General features: G+C 45.7%; 1 protein-coding gene across 3 annotated transcripts in view; it reads left to right on the top strand.

Annotated features, from left to right (window-relative positions):
* HUNK (hormonally up-regulated Neu-associated kinase) overlaps nucleotides 1-20011 on the top strand; it is a 254317-nt gene that overhangs the window by 204464 nt on the left and 29842 nt on the right. For all 3 annotated transcript variants that reach the window (XM_074389349.1, XM_039480626.2, XM_039480625.2), the window contains 2 exons: nucleotides 9513-9648; nucleotides 16764-16926. In XM_074389349.1, the coding sequence (XP_074245450.1) occupies nucleotides 9513-9648; nucleotides 16764-16926 (299 nt within the window). The remainder of the gene's footprint in view (nucleotides 1-9512; nucleotides 9649-16763; nucleotides 16927-20011) is intronic.

Here is a 20011-nt window from a genome sequence, read left to right as displayed (position 1 = left end):
AGATGATGGTAGGCAAGAGAACTCAAGCAGAGGAAATCCCATTTATGAAACCATCAGATCTCATGAGACTTATTCACTACCATGAGAACAGTATGAACTGTCCCCATGATTCAATTTTCTCCACCTGGCCCTGCCCCTGACATGTGAGGATTATTACAATTCAAGGTGAGATTTAGGTGAGGACACAGACAAACCATATCATCCAGTTTTCCCCAAAAGTAATATATTCTTTTTTTTTTTTTTTTTTTTTTTGAGATGGAGTTTTGTTCTTGTTGCCCAGGCTGGAGTGCAATGGGGCAATCTTGGCTCACTGCAACCTTCGCCTCCCGGGTTCAAGCTATTCTCCTGCCTCAGCCTCCCGAGTAGCTGGGATTACAGGCATGTGCCACTATGCCTGGCTAATTTTTTGTATTTATAGTAGAGATGGGGTTTCTCCATGTTGGTCAGGCTGATCTCGAACTCCTGACCTCAGGTGATCCACCCACCTCGGCCTCCCAAAGTGCTGGGATTGCAGACATGAGCCACCATGCTTGGCCAATAGTAATATATTCTATAATTGTGGTAATATATCACTGCTGGGAAATTAAGATTGATAAAACCCATTGGCCTTATTCAGCTTTTACAAGTTTTATGTTGTTGGTGTGTGTTAGTTTTATGCAGTTTTATCACGTGTCATATGTGAGAAGCCACCAGAGTCAAGATGCAAGACAGTTCCCTCCCAAGGATCCCTTGTGCTGCTCCTCCATAGCCACAGCCACCTTCCTTCCTCCTGCTCTCCCTAAGCCCTGTCAACCACTACCCTGTCTCATCTATAATTTTGTCATTTCAACAATGCTATATGTCAGTCACCTTTTTTTTCCCCACTCAGCATAATTTCCTTGAGATAATCCGAGTCATTTCTTTTTAATTGGTGCATAGTATTCCCTGGTGTGGATATACCACACTTTGTTTCACCGTTCACCCATTGAAGGACTGACCATTGGGTTGTTTCCAGTTTGGGGCTATAATGAATAAAGATGCTGTGAACATTCATGTTCAGGTTTTTCTGTGAATACGGTTTTATTTCTCTGGGACAAATGCCTAAGAGTGAATTGCTGGCTTGGGTAGTAAGCACGTATTTAGTTCTGTAAGGAACTGCCAAGCTTCTTGTTCACAGTGGCTGGACCATTTTGCATTCCCCTGAGCAGTATGTGTATGATCTCTGCATTCTTGCCAGCATTTGATGCTATCATTATTTTTTATTTTAGTCATTCTGAGAGGGGTCTAATAATATCTCATGGCAGTACAAATAAGATGTGATGTTTCCGAATAAATGCAGTCTTTCAAAGCAGTCTCTGTAGGGGTTATGCAGTCATAAATATTGCCATCTCTGAGAGTGACTCTGAAGTTTCTTTGAGGGTTCAGAGCCTGTTTTATCCAAGTGACCCATAACAAAGGACAATAGGTAGATGAATGTACCCCCCACAGTTGGGAATGGCAGACCATGCTGTCTTTGAACCCCACGAGAGCCTAAGGAGCTGGAGAACTGCTGATCTGCTGTTATTTCATTGTATTAGTCAGAATAGACCAGTAGCAATGAGCTCCCAAGTCTCAGTGGCTCAGGACCACTAAGGTTTATTTCTCATTCATGCTACATCTCAGTTGAAAGTTGTTTCAAACATTGAAAGGTTCTGCCCATCTAAGGGCCTAAGGCTGATGTTGAAGCCATTTCTAACATTTCTGGTTCATGCAGAGGGAGCGAGGAAAAGAGAAAGAGAAAGAGAAGCACTTTCACTAGCAATTAAATCTTCCACCAATCTTCTGCTTATAAGTGAAATCTTTCTAAAACATCGCACATGGCTTCAAGCAGCTAAAAAGAGTGGGGCGGTGCAACCCTACCATGTGTGTTGAAAGTGAAAAGCCAGAAATATTTATTGATTAGCATTAGCATGAGCCCCACACAGCTGTGAGAAAAGGAGCAGATGAGCATAGGTAGGTTAATAATCAGTCTCATTGCTTCAGAACCATACCTTGTTTTTACTTTCAATAGTATGACACAATCTTAGCAGGCTGAGCTCTAAGTGTTTTTTTTTTTTTTTTTTTATCATTTTTTATTGTGAAAATTAAATTTAACATTAAAGAATCAAAAGTTGCAGTTTGGAAGATGTTAAAAACTAGTGAAAATGTAGTCCCAAAGAAGACATATTAAAAATGTTCCCAGCAGTTTCAGCATCACTGGATTTGCTGACCAACCTCACATAGGTCCTGTGTTGAGCCGACAGCTTATGCTTTGGCCTTGAGCTCTGTGCCTGCTTGTTAAAGATCTTCACATTCCTACAGGACTTTGTTGCCTTGACTTGTCAAGCCTGAATTGCGTTTCTGTATCTGATTTTCTAATTAAGGAATCTGATGCTCTCCCTACCCCCTCCTTTTAAAATAACTATTCGGATATAGAAATATCTTTTTTCAACTAGGATTGAAGTGCTTTGAGCCAGGAGTCAAGTGTAGTGTTTGTACATGATAGATACTCAGGGAGTCTAAGTTGCTGACTCTGGTGTTAAAGTGCCTGTGTGACCTGGAAAGGTGCCCCATAGACGATTGTGATGACTCAGGGCTGGGAATTGTCCTGACCCAGTAGGGTCCAGAGCAGTGCACCAGCTGCCGAGGCAGCCCGGGGCGTCTTTTCTTGTTTATAGAGTGAATGGCTTCAGTTTTGAGGGTCAGCTGCTGCCCTTTTGACAGCCCCCACTTTTTCCGGTCCTTTGCACCCTAGCAAGTTTGTCTCCTCTCCCTTCCAACCAGCCTGGCCCTGCTTATATCCAAAAATGCTGGTTTCCCAGTAACACGAGTAGCTGCCATTTACTGAATGATCCTTTGTAGGTGTTTCTCATGTGGTGGTGTTTTTATACAATCCCGCAAGGTAAGTCCCTGTTTACCAGTGAGGAAATTGAGTCTCAGAAAGATTAAGTCTGCTTGACGGAAAACCTAGATTTTCCTACCATGCTGTTATTTCACTCTTCTCTGATGTCATTTAGTATAAGACGGCTCCCTCCCCACCAAGAGTTAGAGATATTATCTATTGTCTCTGTGTCTTTATGTTTTGAGTAATGTCAATCCAAATAGAAAATACGCCCATTTTATTGTCTCACTAAGGCACATCTTTTTTAATTGGACGACTGTGTCATTCATATTTGTTTCTGTCTAAGACAAGGTTTCGCTGTCATCCTGGCTAGAGTACAGTGGCAACATCACGGCTCACTGCAGCCTCGACCTCCCAAACCAAGCGATCTTTCCGCCTCAGCCTCCCAAGTAGCTGGGACTGCAGGCACATGCCACCATGCCCAGCTGATTTTTCGTAGCGGGTATTTCTTACAGAGACAGAGTCTTTCTAAGTTGCCCAGGCTGGTCCTGGGCTCAAGCAATCCTCCTGTGTTGGCCTCCCAAACTGCTGGGGTTACAAGCATGAGCTCCTGCCCCCAGCCCTGTCACTTTTATGTAACAATCGTATCTGTTAATTCTACCGCTCTTTTAAAAGATTAAGTTGGAAGAATTTTTCCCAAACTTGAGTTGAAAACAACATTATTGCCCTTGTGAATCCACAGAACATGCTTCCAAAGAACGGCCCTTCATCTTTATCATGCTGTTTGCAAAGTTAAGCTTCGAGGGCCTTTCCAAGTCTCTCTTCTACATGCTTTCTTTTTGCTTGTTGGCACTTGCATGTCACAGAGCAGTGAATGTCTTTCACGGCTGAGAAGTTTTTCAGACTGCTCACCTTTTCATCACTACACCTCAATGCTAGCATTTATCATACATTCCAAGCAGTCACTTCAGGTTCTGATGGTTTTGTGCCACAGATTCTCCGAAGTCAAGCTGGAGGAGAAGCGTTAGCTTTTATGAGGGTTGAGCCAGTGCTAACGAAGATGTCCAAGAATGCACAATTACCAGATTATCAAAGAATTCTTTGGCTTGGGAAGTGATGACGAGGGAGCTTTGAGCAGGGAGGCGTCCCTATTTGCATCAGTCGAGCTACTAATGTGAAAAGTCTGATGGCTTGGTCTGTCATCTGCAGCCCTTTCACTTGGCAGAAAGTTCAGATGCCCACACAAGCCAGTCCGGATTTTGGGAAGCTGATGGTTTATGAAAGAAAGTGGGGCTTGCATTGGAGGAAGGTGTACTGTGTGTTGTGTTAAGCAGGGTGGTACTATTTTTCCAGGCTTGAGTGGAGAACCTAAGTGTTATCTTAGAGGGGTGGAGGGTGGTGTGTGGCCTGTGGCCATGCCCGGCATGGCTTTCCAGAATGGTGGAGAATATTTTAATCTCTTTTGCTCATGAGGCATAGGGATTTTCAGGACCCTAACACAAACTTCAGAGAGCTCTAAGGAAGTCTCAAAGTACTTTTTGGATAGTAATGCAATGTCTCTGACGTCCAAAGGAAGAAAATTCGTCAGTGGAGATTTGAACTAAAATTACTTGTGCTCATCAGCAGTTTTTGAAGATGCAGAATGCTCAGTTATGAAAATAGAACAAAAATGCACATCCCGTTTGTCCTTAGCACATCAGGTTCATCATACTCTGAAAAAGCCTGGATTGGTGCCCAAGTCCTTTGAGGGTAAGCAATGTCTCAGAAAACGTCGTCAATGCAGCAGCCCACCCACCTTGATTCATTAAGCCCACATCTTTTTTATCTGGCCAATAGATGCCCCTAGTTAAGATCTAAATGACTCTTGCAATGCAGGGGTGTTAAAGGAAGGAAGATAAACATTCTGAAAAGCAGAGATCTGTTTGCTTTTCGGGTTATTAAAGAACATGGATGGAACTGGAGGTCATTATCCTTAGCAAACTAACACAGAAACAGATAACCAAATACTCCATGTTCTCATTTATAAGTGGGAGCTAAGTAATGAGAACTCATGGACACAAGGAGGGGAACAGTAGATACTGGGTTCTACTTGAGAGTGGAGGGTGGGAGGAGAGAGAGGAGCAGGAAAAATAACTGTTGGGTACTAGGCTTAGTACAAGGGTAATGAAATAATCTGTACAACAAACTCCCGTGACCAAGTTTACCTATATAACAAACCTGCACATGTACCTCTGAACCTAAAATAAAAGTTTTTAAAAAAATTTTTTTAAGTACATTGTTGGAAAGTTTTAGCTGTGTACCCAGTGATAACACTTACAGTAAGTAGTAAATATACCTTGTGGCCTCCATGCATGTATTTCTACCCACTGTTGTTTTTTTTTTTTTTTTTTTTTAAAGACGGAATCTTGCTCTGTTACTTAGGCTGGAAGGCTGGAGTGCAGCGGCACGATCTCAGCTCACTGCAACCTCTGCCTCCCAGTTTCAAGCAATGCTACCACCTCAGCCTTCCAAGTAGCTGGGATTACAGGCACATGCCACCATGCCTGGCTAATTTTTGTGTTTTTAGTAGAGACAGGGTTTTGCCATGTTGGCCAGGCTGGTCTCGAACTCCCGACCTGAGGTGATCCACCTGCCTTGGCCTCCCAAAGTGCTGGGATTAGAGGCTTGAGCCACCGTGCCTAGATTTTCCTTTTTTCAAAATTTCAGTACGTTTCGGGGGAACAGGTGGTTTTTGGTTACATGGATACGTTTTTTAGTGGTAATTTCTGAGATTTTGGTACACTCATCACCCAAGCAGTTTACACTATACCCAGTGTGTAGTCTTTTATCCCTCGTCCCTCCTACTCTTCCCTCCAAGTCCCCAGAGTCCACTCCATCATTCTTATGCCTTTGCGCCCTCATCGCTTAGCTCCCACTTGTAAGTGAGAACGTGCCATGTCTGGTTTTCCATCCCTGGGTAACTCACTTAGAATAATGGCCTCCAGTTCATCCAGGTTGCTGCAAATACCATTATTTTGTTCTTTTTTATGGCTGAGTATCATGCCATTATTTCATTCCTTTTTATGGCTGAGAAGCATGCCATTATTTTGCCTTTTTATGGCTGAGCAGTATTCCGTGGTGTATGTATACACACACCCACGCACACACACACACACACACACACACACATACATATAAATATACATATATATATCATATTTTTTATCCACTTGTTGATTGATGGGCATTTGGGCTGGTTGCATATTTTTGCAGTTGTGAATTGTGCTGCTCTAAATGTGTGTACAAGTGTCTTTTTTCATATAATGACTTATTTTCCTTTGGGTAGATACCCAGTAGTGGCTACCCACTGTTGTTAAAGGGAGATGATCTGATAACTTCTTCAACATTATGGGAACCCGCTCTGGAGGTGGGCTGGCTGTGGAGGTTGGCCTAGTGAAGATTGTGTCTCTTGAGTTGATTCTGGCATCACAACTGGCCCCTTTTCTGATGGCCTCATTTTTACCCTGCAGAAAATGGGTTGACAAAAGTCCCAGCATTTCCTAAAGAACAATGTTAAAATGACAACTTAAAGCCTTTGAGAAAGTAAGACATTTTATGACTTCTTGCAAAGATAGATTACCTTAGAAAACTGAAAAATAGCTTCGATGAGAAGGATAGGAAAATTGGGGGATCAAGCATGTCATTGATTTCTGGGATATACTATTTGGTATGTTGGAAATCAAATACAAAGCTCCATAAAAGAATTTTTTTTTTTTTGTTTTTGAGATGGATTCTTGCTCTGTCATCCAGGCTGGAGTGCAGTAGCATGGTCTTGGCTCACTGCAATCTCGGCCTCCCGGGTTCAAGCAGTTCTCCTGCCTCAGCCTCCTAAGTAGCTGAGACTACAGGTGCACACCACCATGCCCGGGTAATTTTCGTATTTTCAGTAGATGCGGTTTCACCATGTTGGCCAGGCTGATCTCCAGCTCCTGACCTCTTGATCTGCCTGCCTCAGCCTCCCAAAGTGTTGGGATTACAGGCGTGAGCCACAGTGCCTGGCCAAAGAATTCTTTATATTTCTTGGAAAAACATTATAGCGATTCTTTGTAAAATAAGGGCTATAGCACAGGAAAACATCACAGTCCCGCAACGCACGCAAGACAGATCGTCTGCATTTTGAAGTCATCCCTGACGTTCTTTACCCATATGTGGATACGCGTATATTCTCCTGCTGCACAATTTTGTAGACTTAGAAAAGCCTTCATGAGTTGGGTGTGGTGGCTCACATCCTTAATCCCAGCACTTTGGGAGGCTGAGGCAGGAGAATCACTTGAGCTCAGGAGTTTGAGGCCAGTCTGGGCAGCATGGCAAAACCCCATCTCTACCAAAAAAATTAGCCAGGCATGATGGTGCATGCCTGTAGTCTCACCTACTTTGGAGGCTGAGGTGGGAAGGTCATCTGAGCCAGAGAGATCAAGGCTGCAGTGAGCCATGATCACGCCACTGTACTCCAGCCTGGGCGATGGTGTGAAACTCTGTCTCCAAAAAATACAAGATAAATAAATAAAATAAATACAAAATAAAGGCTCCATGTGTGTTATAAATGTATTTTTACCCATCACCCAGTTGTTTCCAGTGTTCCAATCTTAAAGGATGCAAATATTCTGCTTAGAGATGAATGAGCTTCTTATGTCGAGTGCTTGGATGTACAGGTGCTCTGTAAATGTTTGTGAAATGAGAGCAAACCCAGGGCATTTAAAATATTATTTTTGCCTGGGATGGTAGGAAAAGGGGTTGTAGGGATTTTATAGGTTTGTCAATAGTTTCTTATATCCTTTTCTTACACACCATGCTCAGCATGACTAATGTGATACAGTGAACTTCTAGAGACTTGAAAAAGAAAGGCAAATTTATTAGCATACCGTCCATCTAAGCAGCCCCTTCCTTCTTTTTTTGAGATAGAGTCTTGCTCTGTCGCCTAGGCTTGAGTGCCGTGGCGTGATCTCTGTTCACCACAACCTCCGCTTCCTGGGTTCAAGTGATTCTCCTGCCTCAGCCTCCAGAGTAGCTAGGATTACAGGTGCGTGCCACCACACCCAGCTAATTTTCGGTATTTTTAGTAGAGACAGGGTTTCACCATGTCGGCCAGGCTGGTCTTGAACGCCTAACCTCGTGATCCACCCACCTTGTCTTCCCAAAGTGTTGGGATTACAGGTGTGAGCCACTGCGCCTGGCAGCAGCCCCTTCCTTTTAAGAGACAGTGCAAAAGGAGAGACCCATCAGTGGTCATGGGTTCACAGTGTGGGCCTCACTAGAACTTTTTACACAAGCTTGGATTTCAAAATCTGAGTCACTAATGCAGAGGTTTCTTAACACCTTAACGAAACATGTGGCGCTCTGGTGTCTGCCAGCTTGAGTGGCTGGGCTGGGCTGGGTGGGCGTGGGCTCTGTGCAGCCTGGGTGTTGCATCATCAATTCATATAGTTGGGGAAGAGGTGGGCGGCCATGCAGAATGGCTTTAAAGGAAATGATCAGAAAGCAGGACCCCTCTGGCCCCTTGAGACTGAGTGTCCTGTGGTCCCCAGTTGGCAGGTATAGCACAGGAAGGCTCTACACTTCTGGCATCTCCCTGAGTGCGCAAAAACCTCTTGAGGAGGCATCTTCTGTTTATTTTCTTTTGTTCCTACAAGCCTGTAAATAGAACATCTCTTTGGCTCATCTATAAGCAACAAGAAAAGACCACAGGTTGCATTGGGAAGCACAGGGAATGGAGAGACCCAAACTAGTTCTCACTTTATCATGTGCTAGTTGCTTCCCTTGGACAGAGGACTTAAATTCTTTGGATATGTGGTCTTTTTTTTTGAAACAGAGTTTCATTCTCGTTGCCCAGGCTGGAGTGCAGTGGTGAGATCTCAGCTCACCACAACCTCCATCTCTCAGGTTCAAGCCATTCTTTTTTTTTTTTTGAGGCGGAGTTTCACTCTTGTTACTCAGGCTGGAGTGCAATGGCGTGATCTCGGCTCACCGCAACCTCCGCCTCCTGGGTTCAGGCAATTCTCCTGCCTCAGCCTCCTGAGTAGCTGGGATTACAGGCATGAGCCACCACGCCCAGCTAATTTTTTGTATTTTTAGTAGAGACGGGGTTTCACCATGTCGACCAGGATGGTCTCGAACTCTCGACCTTGTGATCCACCCGCCTCAGCCTCCCAAAGTGCTGGGATTACAGGCTTGAGCCACCGCGCCCGGCCTCAAGCCATTCTTCTGCCTCAGCCTCCCAAGTAGTTGGGATTACAGGCATGTGCTACCATGCCCAGCTAAGTTTTTGTATTTTTAGTAGAGACAGGGTTTCTCCATGCTGGTCAGGCTGGTCTCGAACTCCTGACCTCGGGTGATCCACCCAACTCAGCCTCCCAAAGTGTGGGATTACAGGTGTGAGCTACCGCGCCTGGCCATGGTGTGTCTTTTTAAAAGAGGTTGGGGAGGGCAATGAGATTTTCAACACCCCTCCTGTCTAAAGGAGGATGAAACCAGGCTCTACAAATCATTGAATCGGAACCCTCCCTGGAGACCCAGAGGAGCGATCACCCCAGCAGTGGCTCAGGATGGGCAGGTGAGGTCCCCTGTGATGGCGACTTTTCCTGGTATCTGTGTCCAGCCTGTAACATGCGTGTGTTCCTTCCTGAATGTCTTTCAGGTGCCATCAGTTTCCTGCGCTCTCTCCTGGAACCAGATCCTGTGAAGAGGCCAAATATTCAGCAGGCACTGGCGAATCGCTGGCTTAATGAGAATTACACGGGAAAAGTGCCCTGTAATGTCACCTATCCCAACAGGTAATTGCGTGCACCCAGAGGGACTCCTCGGGCAAGATGGGGCCTGTCCTAGGAGCCCTGAGCAGTTTCGGACAGAACGCTGTCTGTGATGGAAGGAAAAGCCGAGTTCTCTCTTGGCTGTCTCCCCTTTCCCTAACACCCACCCTGACATGTCCACAAGAGGAAGCAGAGACAGGGCCAGCATGTACTGTTGTGCTATGTGCCCTTCGGGGGCACCTGGCAGAGAGGCGAGTGGAGGCTGACATCTAGCCTTTGAGGGCCTGTGGCTTCCCAAGGGGGGGGCCTCTTTCTAGTTCACACAAAGGGACTGTTGAGACTAGCCGTGGCCCTAGTTCGTGTGTGTGTGTGTGTGTGTGTGTGTGTGTGTGACAGACAAAGAGAAAAAGAAATAGAGAGTCTATGTCAGCTTGGGTCTTCTTATGCATGGGTGTTGTATCTGTGTGTAAATTTGTATGTGTGTATCTGGGTGAGTGTGTGTATGTATGTGTCTGTTTTGTTTTTGAGACGGAGTCTTGCTCTGTCACCCAGGCTGGAGTGCAGTGGCACAATCTCGGCTCACGGAAACCTCTGTCTCCTGCATTCAAGCGATTCTCCTGCCTTAGCCTCCCAGGTGGCTGAGACTACAGGCGTGCACCACCACACCCAGCTAATTTTGTATTTGTAGTATTTAGATGGGGTTTCGGTATGTTAGCCATGATGGTCTCGATCTCTTGACCTTGTGATGCCCCCACCTCTGCCTCCCAAAGTGCTGGGATTACCGGCATGAGCCATGGCACTCAGCTTCTTCTTTTCTTTTTTTTTTTTTTTTTTTTTTTTTTTTGACACATAGTCTGGCCCTGTCACCCAAGCTGGAGTGCAGTGGCATAATCTTGGCTCACTGCCCTCTCTGCCCTTCTGGGTTCAAGTGTTTCTCTTGTCTCGGCCTCCTAAGTAGATGAGATAACAGGCATGTGCCACCATGCCCCGATACTTTTGTATTTTCAGTAGGGATGGGGTTTTACCATGTTGCCCAGGCTGGTCTTGAACTCCTGACCTCAAGTGATCCACCTGCCTCGGCCTCCCAAAGTGCTGAGATTTTCTGTGTGAGCCAATGCACCCGGCCAGTCTTTGTGTGAGTGTGTTTGCATGTGTGTGATCCACTCATGAGCCCATCTGCCAACATCAGACAGAATCACATGGGATTGCCCCTCCCTTTCCAAACCTCCCTTAGATGCCTTCTTCTGCCTTGTTTGTGATGTTTATTTCAGCCCTAAGTCCTCTGCCTTAAAATGTGGGAGGCAGGAAGGAAAGGCACTAGAAGTCATTCGTCTCAGACCGGGTGTCCCTTTGGACCTTCCTCAAAGACTTTATCAGTTTCCATGAGGAGGGCTCTTTAAGCAAAGCTTGTACACAGGAATCCGCAGCATAGGAGCACTGACCGGCTCCCGGTGGCAGCCCACGCTCCTCCATGTTGTCTGCTAACTACAGATTGGAAAACGTTTCTCTCTTTTTTTTTTTCTTTTTTGAGACAGGGCCTCACTCTGTCACCCAGGCTGGAGTGCAGTGGTGTGATCATGGCTCGCTGCAGCCTCCACCTCCTGAACTCAAGTGATTTTCCCACCTCAGCCTCCTGAGTAGCTGTGACCAGAGGCATGAGCCATCATGTCAGGCAAATTTTTCTATTTTTCTGCAGAGACGGGGTTTTGCCATGTTGCCCAGGCTGGTCTCAAACTCGTGGGCTCAAGTGATTCTGCCACCTCTCAAGGTGCTGGGATTGCAAGCTTGAGCCACTGTGCCCGGCCAAAAGCATTTCCTTGTGTGTTTTTTCTACTCATCTGTCTATTTCTAACTAACCTGAGCCAGGGAATGAGGGCCCTTATTTTGGCTGATTTCGAGCGAACGAGGAGACCACATGGGTTCAGTACCTTCCACGACTGGAACCCACCTGCCTTCATCCTTCAGTGCTAGGGCGGCTTACACATTGACCAAACTTGGATGAAGACAAGAGAATTGCTGACCAGGAGGGCAGAGGGGAGACTGAAAGGGCAGAGAAAGGGTTGTCCTCTGTGGTCTTGTTTTCAATGCCTAGGAAGGTCTAGAAACGCCCGCCAAGCCTTCTGAAAGCTGAAATGCTGAGTTCTTCAAAGAAGACGGGCAAGCAGGGCTCTGCTTGGGATGGAAGTTCTAGAAAAACTTTAAAGGGACGTGGGAGTCTGCATGCACACTACAGTGCCAAATTTATATTCACCGTGGCCAGAGAGGGGGTGGTTTCACTCCGTTGCCATCTAGAATTCTAGCATTTGGCTCATGGGAGGTAATTTAAACAAAGTCTAGGTGACTTAGGTTACCAAGGGAACCTGGAAATAGATTGCTGTTTTCCAATAACAGCTCAATGTGGGCCAGGAACTGAAACAGACACCAGAAATACTACCCTAAAGCGAGGCAGAGAGCAAAGCTGAAGGCGCCTTGCCTCATTACCCATGCTTGTGATGGAAGGCAGCACACAGGTATGCTTTCTGTTAAAGGCGGGGGCCTCGGTGGTGGCCACGTGAGTCATTAAGCTCATGTAATCACCGAATAAATGAGCATCATCAATCCAGTCAATGCGGCAGCTGTGGAAGGAAGCAGAGCTGGGCTTAGAAAGACATTGTTTCCCCTCCTTGTTGGCTGTGTCTTCATTCATGAAGAATTACAAGGCGGGCATCTCGTTCTGTAGCTTTCCCGGGGGTTGCAGACAGGCTTTGATAGATTAACCCTGAAATTCAAACTCCTGTTGTTGCCAGATTAGTGTGACAGTTTTGGCATTTGGACTTGGTCGGAAGTATAAGGGTTCTACGTGAACCCGGTTAGGTGAGCTGTACAGCTGGTTGAGGCCTCCTTGCTCACTAAGGACAACAGTGCTCAGTGTCTTCTGTTTATGGAAGGCCCGTTGTTCATTTTACACCAGAGGCAAATCAGTGTTTGGCTTTTAAATAATGGAACCAGAATTCTTCTTTTTGAAACAGAGTCTCACTCTGTCAGCCAGGCTGGAGTGCAGAGGTGTGATCTCAGTTCACTGCAACTCCAACTCCCAAGTTGAAGCGATTCTCCTGTCTCAGCCTCCCGAGAAGCTGGAATTACAGGCCCGTGCCACCCTGCCTGGCTAATTTTGTATTTTTAGTGGAGATGGGGTTTCACTATGTTGCCCAGGCTGGTCTTAAACTCCCGGCCTCAATTGATCCGCCTGCCACAGCCTCCCAAAATGCTGGGATTACAGGCATGAGCCACTGCGCTTGACCTGGAACCAGATTTCTAAGCTGTTGGAGGAGGTACATGTGATTTACAATGTTTATTTTGAAAAACCTTTATCTTTAAGACAAAGAAATATATTTTTTGTGATTATTTTTCTGGTTTTACCGGCAGGTAGATAAAGGGAGTGAGAACATACAAGCAGAGAAGGGGATATTTTCTTTATAAAGTATGTTTTATAGTTTCCTGACATACGTAGCCCTAGATGTCTTTTAAGCGTTGTCAATATTTTCCTTTCGGGAAAGAAAAGGAAATGAAGGTGTCATATTTTGTGTCACTCTTACATAAAGCCTTCTCCTATGAAGTCATTTCAGCCTCTAAGTTGATCTCCAAAAGTAAAGAGGGAAATATCTTTGGAAGTAAATTTTTTATAAATAAATGTTTATGCCAGTGGGTCCACAGATGTTTGCTAGGTGCCCAGCTCCCCTCCTGATCCAGGTGCAGACTTTTTTTATTGTTGTTTTTTGAGACAGGTTCTTGCTTCGTAGCTTAGGCTGGAGTGCAGTGGCACAATCCCAGCTCACGGTAACCTAGAACTCCTGGGCTCAAGTGATCGTCCCGCCCCAGCTTCTATAGTAGAGGGATTACAGGCATGTACTACCATCCCCGGCTAAGTGTTTCCATGTTTGTTGCAGAAATGGGGGTTTTGCTGTGTTGCCTGGGCTGGTCTTAAACTCCCCGCCCCAAGCATTCTCCCTGCCTCAGCCTCCTAAAGTGCTGGGTTTCAGACATTTGTACAGAGTCAACCTTTCTGCCTCTTCCTGTCTCTCTGCGGGGGCCTGGACAGTCTCTCCACCCTTATAGTTAGATTTGGAACTGGTATGGGGGGAGGAGGTTATAGGCAATACAGAACAGAATTAGACCAAATTAGGTCCATGGTATCAAAATTGATTGCATGTGAATTGGTTCAATTCAATTATAGCTAGTATTCTGGAACATTGTACCATTCTCTGTGTCATCCAAACATGCAGCCATAATACAGATTCAATGACGGATACTGGAGAGCACCAAATTTATCTGTTGTTTATTGGAAAACGTTTAAACTATTCCTCTCAGTCCAGAGTCAGCTGGCCATTTACATTTTGGCAGAGGTTTTTTTTTTTTCTCTCTGTCACCCAGGCTGGAGTGCAATGTCATGGTCTTGACTGGCTCACTGCCACCTCTGCCTTCCAGGTTCAAGCAATTCTTCCACCTCAGCCTCCCGAGTAGCTGGGACTACAGGCTTGTGTCACCACACCTGGCTAGTTGGCCAGGCTGGTCTCAAACTCCTGACCTCATGATCTGCCTGCCTCATCCTCCCAAAGCACTGGGATTACAGGCGTGAGCCACCGCACCCAGCTCAGAGCTTGTTTTTGAACATACTGGACATAAAAGGCAGAGATGGGGTGTCTGCCCCTGAACACGTCCTTCCTTTCCACGCTGCTGACCTTTCTTCCAGGACACCTCATGCCCTTTGGGGGTGCCCTGCTCTTGGCAGGGGTGGGGCTGTATGAGAGCGGCTGTGGTCTGATTGGCCGGGGTAGAGCCACACCCACATTGGGATTCCCAGGTATTTCCAAACCACTGTTCCCTCTGTGTTGATTTGGTAGACCTCAAGTAGTTATTTTAAAAAACAAATGCATTATTAATATACTTTTAAAACCAGTAATCATGCCAATCTCTCTTCCACCTGTTATCTAGAATGTGTAATTTCATGCAAACAGGAACGAGGAAGGCTGATCTCAGTTTGTTGGGTGTGTTTTTGTTTGTTTTTAGGGACAGCACTTAGGCAACTGTGGAGGAGGGAGAACTGACGTAGGTTACACCAATTGACCGGTGGTGGGTGATGGTCAGGAGACCTCGTTCTGCTCTCAGTGCCCCTGCCAACCAGCCGTGTGAACTGGCAAGTTCTCTTCTTCCACCAGAACTTGCAAAGTCTCCTTTACAATGATGGGGCTACACTGTGTGGTTTCTCTGGGCATTATGTTTCTGAGGTTCCATCCAAAATGTCTTCAGACTCCTTGACACGGAGGCTAGCGGCTCTCCAGCCCGATGAGCTTGCCTTCGGCTCCGAGTGCCCTGTTTGCATCACTCTTAAGGGATTTAGAATGTTCTTTTGACACAGCCCCACGACCAACACACACACTCCCTTAGAGCCCTCCGCCTGATTTCTCGTTCTCAGCAGCCATTGGATGTGTCTGTTTATTTGGGAGGCTGTGAGCATCTAGACACAGAGCCAGGCTGCCAGTTGTTAATTCTAGGGCTGCTACTTCCTGCCTGTGTGACCCTGGGCAAGATACTGCATTGCTGTGTGCTTTGGTTTCTTTATCTGTAAAGTTGGGATAATGCTGGTACCTACTCATAGGACTATCAGGATGACTAAGGGAATTTGCATTCTCGCTTCCCCACTGGGAGGGTGAATAAATGAATGGGTAGATAAATGAAGCCCGATTTTATCCCAAATAGTTTATTTTCATAGTACCCCTGTGAAGTAGCTTTAACCTGTCTTCCTCTGAGAGCACCCCACTTTGTTGCTGAGCCCTGGACCCCCCATGTGTGAACTTCTGAGCTCTTTCTGTTCCTCTAAACAGGATCAGGCTAGTTCCTGGATACCTTCCTTTTCCTCCCCAAAACCAGAGTCAGGATGGCTTCTGTCCATGGCAATAAATATATATATTTTCTTTTTTTTTCAGACAGAGTTTTGCTCTTGTTGCCCAGGCTGGAGTGCAATGGCTCAATCTCCACTCCCTGCAACCTCTGCCTCCTTGGTTCAAGTGATTCTCCTGTCTCACCCTCCTGAGTAGCTGGGATTATAGGCATGGGCACCACACCCAGAAAATTTTTGTATTCTAGTAGAGACCAGGGTTTCATCATTATTGGTCAAGCTGGTCTCAAACTCCTGACCTCAGGTGATCCTCCTGCCTCGACCTCCCAAAGTGCTGAGATTACAGGCGTGAGCCACCATGCCTGGGCAAAAACTACATTTTAAGGAAACAATGTGTGATCATAAAGAAATTTAGGGAAAAACTTGGGGGATTTGAATATAATCTGGGTATTAGATGATATTAAGTGAATGTTAAAATTTTATTGGGTACGTTGATGGTTTTGTGGTTCTTCGGGGGACATCTTTGGTTTTTGAAGGTGCACACTGAAGTGTTAAGCGGTAAAAAGTCATAATGTTCCCCTCCCTGTGCCCATGTTTTCTCACTGTTCAACACCTACCTGTGAGTGAGAACATGTGGTGTTTGGTTTTCTGTTCTTGTGTGAGTTTGCTGAGAATGATGGTTTCCAGATTCATCCATGTTCCTACACAGGACACGAACTCATTGTTTCTTATGGCTGCATAGTATTCCAGGGAGGAGAAGGGAACATCACACACTGGGGTCTGTTGGGGGTTGGGGGGCAAAGGGATGGACAGTGGGGGGCAGGGAGGCTGGGGAGGGAAAACACTGGGAGAAATGCCTGATGTAGGTGATGGGGGGCGGGGGTGGGATGGAGACTGCAAACCATCATGGCACGTGTGTACCTATGCGGCAGCCCTGCGGGAGGTGCGCCTGTACCCCAGACCTTAAAGTACAATTAAAGAAAAAATGTCACGATGTTTGTAATTTTAAATACTTCAGAAAAAAAAATGCAAGTATGGCACAGCGCTCACTGGTACATCCAGATGACGGCGCACATGAAGTGACTGGATTGTTCCCCCCCTTGTCTGAATACATGAACATTTTCAAAATAAAACATCAAGTAAATGAATGAACGAGTGAATGAATGAATGAATGAATGAATGAAGCTGACTGTGCACAGGGGGCCGGCGTGGGCCTCTCCGTGACGTGCAGAGGTGACTGGTCCTCTCTCTCTGCGCCCGGCAGGATCTCCCTGGAAGACCTGAGCCCAAGCGTCGTGCTGCACATGACCGAGAAGCTGGGTTACAAGAACAGCGACGTGATCAACACTGTGCTCTCCAACCGCGCCTGCCACATCCTGGCCATCTACTTCCTCCTAAACAAGAAACTGGAGCGCTATTTGTCAGGGGTAGGTGCGACCCTAGAGGCGATCGCCTCTGCTCTCCGTGGAAAAAGAGCTCCTACAGCCAAAGTGTTTCTCAGGTGCTGACACTTGATCCAAGTTACTAATTTAATCCACTGTGAGACTGAGTTTTCTGAATGTGGGATGGAGTCATAGCGAATCCTGCTTCTCAGGGAGCGCCTTTTATGTGCGATGTTTTTCAAATGCTCTCCCACTGAGTTAAGCCCTGGGCAAAATTGAGGTGGGTTCAAGCCTCTTTCTCCTTCAGCTTCTCTGTTGCCTTTTTAAATTGTTGTTCTGCTGCCTCTAAGCTCTTTGGGTTCCCCACGTTGGAGGCATTGGAGGCTTTTCTGGTCATAAAACTCAGGAAGCAGTGCCTCTCGGGCGTCTGTCTCTAAAATATGGTATTACATGTGAGAAAGCCACTATTTAGGTTTAACTTCTCCAGAAAATAAGAACAAAATTGGACTTCTCTGGCTTGACTATGGCACCTGCCCTCGGCCTGGGTGACAGAAAGTCCAAGTGTCCGATGTCACTTGCCAGGTACATCTGAGGGTTCCACAGTGTGGGGTGGCTGGTGGGACCCAGACACCTTGTCCCCTTCATCATTTATGCTATAGGCAGTTTCTGTGTGCCTGAGTAAGGGAATTTACGTGCCTTAGTTGTGACCAAATCGTCTCTCTCCAAATGGACGGACAATGGCTTAAAAAGAATCCTGCAGGCCAGGTGTGGTGCCTCACGCCTGTAATCCCAGCACTTTGGGAGGCTGAGGCGGGTGGATCACCTGAGGTCACTGAGGTCAGGAGTTCGAGACCAACTTGGCCAATATGGTGAAACCCTGTCTTTACTAAAAATACAAAAATTGGCCGGGCATGGTGGCGGGTGCCTGTAGTCCCAGCTACTTGGGCGGCTGAGGCAGGAGAATTGCTTGAACTTGGGAGGTGGAAGTTGCAGTGAGCCGAGATCACGCCACTGCACTCCAGCCTGGGCAACAAAGAGCAAACCTCCATCTAAAAAAAAAAAAAGAATCCTGCAAATTGGATCCAAGACAATACGGATTCTCCATACAATAGCTCATGCATTTACTTAGAATGGTGGGTGCTGACCAGCTCTAACAAGGAGTCAGCTGAAGAAATTCAGAACAGGAAGCCCATCTGAAATTTGAGTGCTCACTTTTGTGAAGGGCCACCTTCACCCTGGCCTCTTGCACCTTGACATCTGATGGCGCAGAGTTGTCACTGTTAGAAAGACATTTGCCATCCAGAGCACGTGCTATTTGAAGTCATGTGATAGCCCAATACATCACCAGGCAATAGGCTTAGAAACCCTTTTGAGGTTTCTGTATTAGAGTTAAGAGGAAACTCTACCTGCCGTTGGGGAAATGATATTCTCCCTGGCCTGGTGGAGATGACCAAATTAATACCCAGAGGACAAGGTGGTCAGTGTGTGTCTTTTGTTAGCAAATCGATTTGGGAGCTGTCTAGAAAACATTGCTGAACATATGAAGAGGCTCCATGGGAGGTTGGTTAAACATTTGGATGAAAGTACAGATGTTTCTAAGCTGATTTCGCTCAGAATATTGACTAGATTTTGCTTCAGCAGGAAATTATCCACAGAACTCCTTTGTGTGTGTGTGTGTGTGTGTGTGTGTGTGTGTGTGAACCACCAAGAGAAAGATCTACATGAGAAGAAATAAAAGGCTTTAACAATGTTTTATGGGGGGGAAAAACGTGTTCTGTGTGATGGGGTGGCACCTCTCTGATGGGGACAGAGTCATAGCTTTGAGTTAGATTTCACAGATGGTGTCACTGTGGCTGCCTTGCTCATAGAAAGCTACTGAAGAAGAGATGTCAAATCCAGAAAGGGCTTTCAACATGTAATATATTATTTATTTTATTTTATTATATGATAAGGAGAGATTAAGAAAATCTCCTGTATCACACAGCAGTTCTCTGTTCTGTCATCATGAAGAACATAAAAGACATACTAAATTTGAAGCTGTTTCTCATTTCTCTTTAAAATTTTTTTGAGACATTCCTTTTTTTTTTTTTTTTTTTTTTTTTTTTGAGACAGAGTCTCACTCTGTCAGCCAGGCTGGAGTGCAGTGGTATGATCTCGGCTCGCTGCAACCTCTGCCTCCCGAGTTCAAGTGGTTCTCCTGCCTCAGCCTCCCGAGTAGCTGGGATCGAAGCCACGTGCCAACATGCTTGGCTTATTTTTGTATTTTTATTAGAGAAGGAGTATCGCCATGTTGTACAGGCTGGTCTCAAACACCCGACTTCAAGAGATCTTTCCATCTCAGCCTCCCAAAGTGCTGGGATTATGGGCATGAGCCAAAACACTCAGCTGTCTTTTTTTTTTTTTTTTTTTTTAATTTTGAGATGAGGTCTCCCTCTGTCACCCAGGCTGGAGTGCAGTGGCATGATCTTAGCTCACTGTAACCTCTGCTTCCTGGGTTCAGGCGATTCTCCTGCCTCAGCTTCCCAAGTAACTAGGACTACAAGCATGCACCACCATGCCCAGCTAATTTTTGTATTTTTGGTAGAGGTGGGGTTTTGCCACATTGCCAGGCTGGTCTCGAACTGCTGAGCTCAAGCGAGCTGCCTACCTTGGCCTCCCAAAGTGCTAGGAGTACAGGTGTGAGCCACCATGCCCAGCCTCAAACTTCTTTCTCATCCTTTAAAATTTCTATTTATTATATATCTTATAGTGTACATGATATATTCGTACAATGTTACATGCTTATAATTTATAAATATGCATATATTGTAGGTGCCTACTTATAAGTTTTTCACACATAAGGGATCAGGGTCATACCATTTGGACACCATCATGCTATAGAGGGTAAAAGTTGAGAATTTAAATGGTCTTCAGATAAAAGGGAGAAAAGAGGGTTCATGCCCTGATTTTCTTTTTCAGAGGATGAATACTGTTGAAAACTTATTCAAATGTGTTTTCATGAAACTGCCTATATTATAAGGTTGATGATTTCACTTATTAGAGAATGACATTGCTACTTTCCAAGTAAGTTAACAGTTCCAAACATTTTTCTTTTTTTTTTTTTTTTTGAGACGGAGTGCAGTGGCTCGAT

Source organism: Saimiri boliviensis, chromosome 18 (assembly GCF_048565385.1).
Source record: "Saimiri boliviensis isolate mSaiBol1 chromosome 18, mSaiBol1.pri, whole genome shotgun sequence".
NCBI lineage: Eukaryota > Metazoa > Chordata > Mammalia > Primates > Cebidae > Saimiri > Saimiri boliviensis.
Note: the sequence above shows the minus strand (reverse complement) of the source record. Positions and strands in the feature narration are given on the sequence as shown.